Genomic DNA, 7962 nt, shown 5'->3' with positions numbered 1-7962 from the left:
GTTCCATTGGGGTCTTCTTGGGCCTTGACCCTGAGAGTCCTGCTTCTGAAATCATCTCCAAGGCATATTTCCTTTGAGACATAAAGATACCTTCTGATGATTTAGCAATTTCAATTTCCAGAAAATATCTCAATTCTCCAAGGTCTTTCTGCTTGAAGTTCTGATGCAAAGATGCTTTTGATGCATCAATCTCCTCTTGATCATTACCTGTAATAAGTAAGTCATCTACATAGACAAGTACGAGAACAAATTTTCCATTAGTTGTTTTAGTAAATAGAGAGTAATCATGTCTGCTTTGATGGAAACCAGATTTGAGAAGAGCTTGTGTTAGCTTCAAATTCCATTGTCTAGAGGCTTGTTTCAATCCATAGAGGGATTTGAGTAGTCTACATACCCAATGCTCCCCCTGGCTACCAAATCCCTGAGGCATAGTCATGTAGACTTCTTCATGTAATTCACCATTCAAAAATGCATTATGGACATCCATTTGATAGATTGGTTAATGTCTAAGTGCAACAACTGCATTAACAGCTCCGACTGTAGTCATCTTAGCTACAGGAGAGAAGGTATCATGAAAGTCAATCCCTTCCTGTTGAGTATACCCCTTTGCCACTAGTCTTGCCTTAATCCTCTCCACAGTGCCATCAGCATTGTATTTAATTTTGTATACCCATTTACATCCTATAGGGACTTTGCCAGGAGGCGGAGTCACTACCTCCCAAGTGATGTTTTGTTCTAATGCCTCAATCTCAAGTTTCATAGCCTTGATCCACCTGTCATCTTTGACAGCTTGTCAGAAAGATGTTGGTTCAAGATCAGAAGAAAAATAGGCTAGGTAGGACTGAAAGGTGGGTTAACGATGAGAATAGGAAATGAACTAATGTATAAGACAGAGTGATGAAGTGGAAGCAGATGTAGAAGGTAAGGAAGGATGAACATAGTCAGTCAGCCAGATAAGAGGTTTAGAGACCCTACCTGACTTCCTAACTTGTGTGGGGTAGGTGATTGGGATTTGAGTGTGAGTTTGATTCATCATGAATCTCAGATGATGATTCTGTAGGCAAAGGGGGAATAGAGGAGGCGGATTGGGTAGGAATAATAGGAGAATCAGCAGGGGAATCAGAAGAAAGGTTAGGTGAGTCTGTGAAATCATTTGAAGGATCAGGAGTAGGAACTTCTGGTTCATTAGTGGCAGAGGGTTCTGGTTATATGTTGGAAGGTGGAAATATATCTGAAGCAAGGTGACTGGAGTGAGATCAGGAATCATTAGGAACCTGTGTTTAGGATATTTGAAGGGAAATATTCCTTCCTTAAAGACAACATCCCTACTAACCATAAATTTATTAGCAGCAATATCATACACTTTATATCCCTTTTGTGTTGGTGCATATCCCATGAAGACCCCAGGTGTAGACTTAGGATTGAATTTATCATGGAAATCAGTCTTTGTGGCATAACAAAGACGATCAAAAGAAGGAGGTTTACCATGGAACATCTCATAAGGAGATTTTCCTTGTAGAACAGAACTAGGAAGCCTATTTATGATGTATGTTGCTGTTAAAATGCAATCACCCAGAATTTTAAGGGTATGTTGGCTTGAAACCTTAAGGCTCTTCCTATTTCAAGAAGGTGTCTGTGCTTTCTCTCCACAACTCCATTTTGTTGTGGAGTGTGCACACAGCTGCTTTGATGAATTATACCTTTGGATTTGAAAAGATTGAAACAAAGAATTTTAAGAAATTCATGTCCATTGTCTGACCTGACACACTTGACAGTAGTGCCAAATTGATTTTCTACAAGTTGAAGAAAGTCTTTCAAAACAACATACACATCACTCTTGAGTCTTAAGAGAAAAGTCCATGTCTAACTAGTGTAGTCATCAACAAGAGTTAGAAAGTATTTGAAGCCATTGTAAGTACATACTCTGTAGGGTCCCTAAACATCCATATGAAAAAGATCAAAAGAAGAAACAGACTTAGAAGTGCTAATAGGAAATGACAATCTAACTTATCTAGCAAGAGGACAAACAGGACAATTACAAACAAATGACTTATAGCCTGTTTGGCCAAGCTTCTTTTTGGTCAAAAGTGCTTTTTTTTTGCCAAAAGCACTTTTGGCCAAAAATTGAGGTGTTTGGCCAAGCTTTTGGAAGGAAAAAAAATGCTTTTGAGGAGAAGCAGAAGCAGTTCTGGAGAAGCAGAAAAGAAATAGCTTCTCTTCAAAAGCACATTTTTGAGAAGCACTTTTGAGAAAAATACACTTAGAAGCAGTTTTTTAAAGCTTGGCCAAACACTAATTGCTGCTCAGAAGTGCTTTTCAAACTAATTAGACAAACACAAACTGCTTCTCACCAAAAGTACTTTTGACAAAAGCACTTTTGAAAAAAAGCACTTCTCAAAATAAGCTGATTTTTGCAGCTTGGCCAAACGGGCTGTTAGACAGGTATTTATTTATCTCAGTAATAGTTTGTAAGACTGTCATAGGGGCATGGCCCAGTCTTTGATGCCACAGAAAACTTGGACTTGGTTGATGTGAAACTGTCATACACTTGGAGGAAGAAGAGGCAGTAGTAGGTGCTGAAGGATTGAAGATGTAGAGATCTCCTTTGAGTCTACTAATCCCCTTCACCATGCCACTGGAGAGGTCTTGAAAGATGCAAAAATCAAGATAAAAGTGGACAACACTATTTAGCTCTTTAGTGTATTTGGATATAGACAACAAGTTATATTTGACTTCAGGTACATAGAGAACATTATGGATGGTTTCTGAGTTAAACAAGTTGCAGGAACCAGTGTGAGTAATTTTGGTGCTATTACCATTTGGCAGATGGTCTGAAGATGTTTTAGGTTCAGGTATTTGGATTATGCTTGACAAGAGATTCAAGGATGATACCATATGATTTGAGGCACCAGAATCAATAATCCAACATCTATGTTCAGTTAGTGATTTCCCTGCCATGTTGGCAACTTCTGTTGGCTCAGGTTCCTTACTCAGTAGTTTGAGAATTTGCTGATATTGTTCTGGAGTAAACCCCTGTACAGTTGGAACAATTGGGATATTCTGCAAAGCATATGCATTTCCTGCATTTTGAATCTCATCACCTGTATTCACATTATGAGCCATAGGTCCACTGTTGTCATGTCTTCCTCTCCTCTTACTGTTATTGAACTTAAAACTTGGTGGATATCCATTGAGTTTGTAGCAAGTATCTCTTGTATGTCCTTTCATTTTGCAGTAATCACATAACAATACGTTGTTCCTCCTAGGTCTCATGTTAGAAGCATTTGCAGTCACCAGTGCACTACTCTCCATCCCTACATGTGCACCTCCTAAAATTCCATTCTGTGTAGTAGAACCAGCACTTATCCTCTGACTTTCCTCTTGAACAATCATGGATTATGCTGGGTCAAGTGTTGGTGTAGGATGCATCATCAGAATTTGACTTCTTTGTAGTGCATAAGTCTCATTCAATCCCATTAAGAACTTCATAAATTTCTTCTGGTGCAAGAACACAACAAATTGTCTGGACTTCTCACAATCACAACCAGGAAATGGGATAATTGATTCAAATTCATCTCATAGATCATTCAGCCTAGAAAAATATACCGACACACTAGAGATTCCTTCTGTCAAGGAACTTATTTCCTTGTTCATGTGATAGATTTTTGTAGCATTTACTTTATCAAACCTATCCTTCATAAATTTCCATACCTTTTGTGCATCTGAAGAGTACACAATTCCTCTCCTAAGTTCTGGTGCTACTGATCTGATCTATGACTGGACTATTGCATTGCACCGTTCCCCATTGTCTTAGCCTAAAGTTATCTTTCTCATATTGAGCTCTAGTATAGGTTCCATCTATAAAACCTAGTATATTCTTTACCAGTAGCGACATTATCATAGATCTACTCCATTTCGAATAGTTTTTTGTTCCAATTAGCAATTCAGGCACAAGTGAAATACCTGGTGTGTCCGAAGGATGTACATATAGCGGATCGTTGCAATCGATTGTTTCAATGTTTGCATGTGATGATGCAGCACTCGTATCAGGAGTATCGATAGCCATTTCAGCAGAAAATCAAAGAATTTTGAGAATTTTTCAACAATTTTTGGAAGAGCAACTAAAATAATTGGCGAAAACAGAGATCTAGAAGAAATGATTAGTTGCTGGAGCTCGAGAATCAGAATCGCGTGGATCCGGGCTCTGATACCATGTCAAAAGCAAGCCCTAGGTTAGCCATTGTCGAGCTCTTCATAAGCATCGAATTTCAGAGAAGAAGAAAGACGAAGGAGAGAGGAGGAAGAGAGAAAACTAATCTCATTTCTTAACTAACTAAAAAAAGAAGTGTACTGTACACATATATATAACCACCAACTTTACTAACTAACTAACTCTAACTTCACTAATACACCTTCTAGAACGTATACCATAAATAGCCTTAGGTACAACTGCATCAAGCTACTAATTTCTACATAATTTTTATGAATTTTTACACATAAATTATTCTCCGCATAAAAAATACTAAATTCTGATAAGCTTGGTACCATAAGGCTAGATACGCCCATGAATAGACATATTCTTCTACTACCTTAAAAGAAAAAAGAAATCTGTGAAAATTATATGTTGGGCTCTCCTCTAGAGCCTAACATCATCAACTCCAGTTTTTACTAGTTCAAAGCCAAAAATTCGATGAATAAAATAAATAAAAATCAGAAATTAGGCTTTTATAGAAGTTATTGGAACATTGATTCATTCTTAGATCTAAAATTGCACAATCTGGTGAAAGGAGCAATTTTAGTTATTTCTTGTTGGCTGAAAAAGAGGAGATACAAGTCATTTTTCTTTGTTTGATAAAAAAAAACTAAAAAATTATACATAGCTGGACTTGAAAAAAGAAGATATATATAACTTTTACTTTCCTTTTTACGTACTGAATTTTAAATTCTTCACGTGAAAAAGTGTGGGTCTGTGTGTGTAATTCTTGAAGACTTTGGGAGTACGAAGTTTTCTCATCACTATCGAGATGTATTTTGAAGAATTAACCCAAATAGTCGTCAATTCAACCATTTAAATAAAAATAGTGTGTGGAAGTATAATATATGCATAATTTATATATTATTATGTGTATAATTATATATAATTAATGTATAATCTATATATATGATTAGAAAAAATAACCAATCAATATGGCTGGCTATTTGTATAAAGATCTCGTGTATTTTTGGGCTAAGTGAGGAAAGCCCAATAAGGTATATCCAGGATCGAATTGAGGTACTGCTGTCTATTCCAGAAGGCGTTTGTAGAAACTTTCAGGAACCACTATGTTTTAGTGGTTATTAGCTAGTTGTAGCTACCATTTACTATATTACTTCCGATAGCTATGTTTTCAGATTTTTAAAGTGTATTCGATGTATTTAAGCTATTGTATTCATTAATACAATAGCATTTCTAGGCGTGAAACAGGGGATTACAGCTAGACAAATTTTTGTATTCGACTGTCTTCATGGCGCGAAACATGGGATTACAGCTGGACAAATTATTTGTATTGACTGTATTCGACTGTATTCACGGCGTGAAACAGGGGATTACACTGTTTTTAAACGAAAAGTGAATCAATTAACATAATAGACTCCTAATATACTCAACAAACTCAATTATAACACACAAATTTTGTATTTTCATTTATATAAAAGATTCTCAACCGAAAAATATCCCAAAAATATTTGAATACATATATACATCTAAATACATAAATTATATTAATTGAAAAAAACATATGAATACATTGATGGAATATAGCGAGACAGTGAATACAATGAAATACATGGAATACAGCGAGATACATTGAAATACAGTGAAAAAAGAAGACAATGAAATACATAGAATACAGCGAGATACATTGAAATACATTGAAAATATATTAACAGAATCTTCAAGTTGCTCAGCCCCAAACACCTTCGTCTTTGTTCAAGAACAACCCTAATGTCGTCTCGTCGAGAGGGCCGTGATAAAATTTCTCTAAATAACTGGACCGATTCGACTTCCACCAAAAATCCTCACTTCGAAAGCTTTCTGCTTCAGAGTCTCAACAATGGCGAATTCGTTATATGACTTTGTCAGGGTTTTTCGAACGAATCCCAACCACATCTAAAAACTACTAAGAAAATTTAAATCTGACTTCAATTGCGATTTCAACATCGAAATTTTGGTGAGATTTTGCAAGTGAAAAACTCCAGCTTGCAATTTCAACGTTTGTAGGCACGTTGCAATCCTTTGTTTTTTTCCAGCTAAATGGAGGTATAATATAAACAATTTGCTTGGTCGCAACCTTTGCTAGGACGTTGAACGTGGTTGTATTCATGGAGAAAGACTGGCGTTGGGAGAGAGAGGGTGGAGAAAAATCTAAAAAAATGAGAGAGAAAAATAATACAAAGCGTATTTTATGGCTTAAGGGTAGGAGGTGACCATAAATAGATATTTGGCTATAAAAATCAAAAGGTAACTTTGGAATATAATTTTTTTAAAGGGTATTTATTTAAAATAAATAAGGTACCAACCTTTGCTATAGGATGTAACTATTTCAAAAATTGTTTTACAAGTAAGGATTGGTCCGTGATGAACACGAACATTAGTATGTAGGCAACTAATAGATTTAATCAAGTAAACTTGAGTTGTTAAGATAAGTAATTAGACCGCTTCAATTTTTTATGCACCACGTTCTGTTTGATTCTCTCTGCTTAGACTAGCCGCTTTGGTATTATCATTCTCTTATTTATTCAATGCGATTAAATTATAGTGCCAAAAATATATATTCATGTTTATCATCAGAGATTTAATCATTTGTTGGGTAAATTAAATTGAAAAAATATAAACTTATTTGTTGAGGCTTTTAAAAGCTTGAAAACACATAATTGGTTTTGTGATTTGTTGAAATTTTTGTCAAATTGACGATTGAGGTTTATTGGAGATGCCATTTTGAAGTTCTGGTTAAAATTTGATGTTATTCGGTGAAGGTTTGAGCTATTTAGTAATGTTTTTCGAAATTCGTAGGAGACGAAATCTAATTTTTATATACTATATTATTACCGGATGTATATAGACAATTGCCAAAAAAAAAAAAAAACGAGATGGCCTGCACTTTTGTGCAAATCTCTCCCCTTTTTTGGTCTTCATTTCCTCCTAAATGTGGAACTAAGAAGTTTCACCCTACGTATAACTTTTTTTTTTTAGGCATTTGCTTCTATGCCCGCTTTTTGGATCACGTTTTAACCTGTGCCCGCTTTGCAAAAAAATTGCAAGCGTACCCACTTTTTCGTTTAACTTCAGCATACAACGCTGAAGTAGCAAAGGCAATCACGCAAAACTTCAGCATTCTAGTAGACGGGCCTGAAGTAGCAAGTGTGCTGAACCAAGTGTGCTGAAATTTTTGTTTGTAATTGCTGAACTTAAGCATAGTAGCTGAAGTTTTGTTCTCTATTTGCTGAAGTTTTTGTTTGTAATTGCTGAACTTAAGCATAGTAGCTGAAGTTTTGTTCTCTATTTGATGAAGTTTTTGTTTGTAATTGCACTAAATAAGCTGAAGTTTTTTTTGTCCTGGATTCATTAGTTTTGTCATTAAGCTTTTTCAAAAACTTCAGCACTAAATAAGTTGAAGTTTTTTTGTCCTGGATAAGCTTGTTCAAAAATTTCAGCAGAAGATGCTGAAATTATTTAGTTCATTTATAAAAATTTCAGCACTAAATAAGCTGAAGTTTTTTTGTCTTGGATTCATTAGTTTTGTCATAAAGCTTGTTCAAAAACTTCAGCAGAAGATGCTGAAGTTATTTAGTTCATTTGTAAAAACTTCAGCACTAAATAAGCTGAAGTTTTTTGTCCTGGATAAGCTTTTTCAAAAACTTCAGCAGAAAATGCTGAAGTTATTTAGTTCATTTGTAAAAACTTCAGCACTAAATAAGCTGAAT

General features: G+C 35.4%; 1 protein-coding gene across 1 annotated transcript; it reads right to left on the bottom strand.

Moving 5' to 3' along the window:
- Positions 1-499: 499 nt before the first annotated feature.
- On the bottom strand, positions 500-3393 carry LOC109217915. Its single transcript, XM_019382213.1, has 3 exons — positions 2429-3393; positions 1275-1535; positions 500-773 (listed from the first exon to the last, which is right to left on the bottom strand). Exons 1-3 carry the CDS (start codon positions 3391-3393, stop codon positions 500-502), a joined length of 1500 nt encoding a protein of 499 aa, XP_019237758.1.
- Between the last annotated feature and the right edge of the window lie 4569 nt (positions 3394-7962).

The sequence above is a fragment of the Nicotiana attenuata genome, unplaced genomic scaffold (assembly GCF_001879085.1).
Source record: "Nicotiana attenuata strain UT unplaced genomic scaffold, NIATTr2, whole genome shotgun sequence".
In the NCBI taxonomy this organism is placed as follows: domain Eukaryota; kingdom Viridiplantae; phylum Streptophyta; class Magnoliopsida; order Solanales; family Solanaceae; genus Nicotiana; species Nicotiana attenuata.
Note: the sequence above shows the minus strand (reverse complement) of the source record. Positions and strands in the feature narration are given on the sequence as shown.

Coding starts and splice junctions, on each gene's coding strand:
- LOC109217915 (XM_019382213.1), bottom strand. CDS start 3,393: ATGATTGTTCAAGAGGAAAGTCAGAGGATAAGTGCTGGTTCTACTACA. Junction 1,536..2,428: donor AAATACCTGTCTAACAGCCC/GTTTGGCCAAGC, acceptor CATCATAAATAG/GCTTCCTAGTTCTGTTCTAC. Junction 774..1,274: donor TTCAAATATCCTAAACACAG/GTTCCTAATGAT, acceptor CAAAGATGACAG/GTGGATCAAGGCTATGAAAC.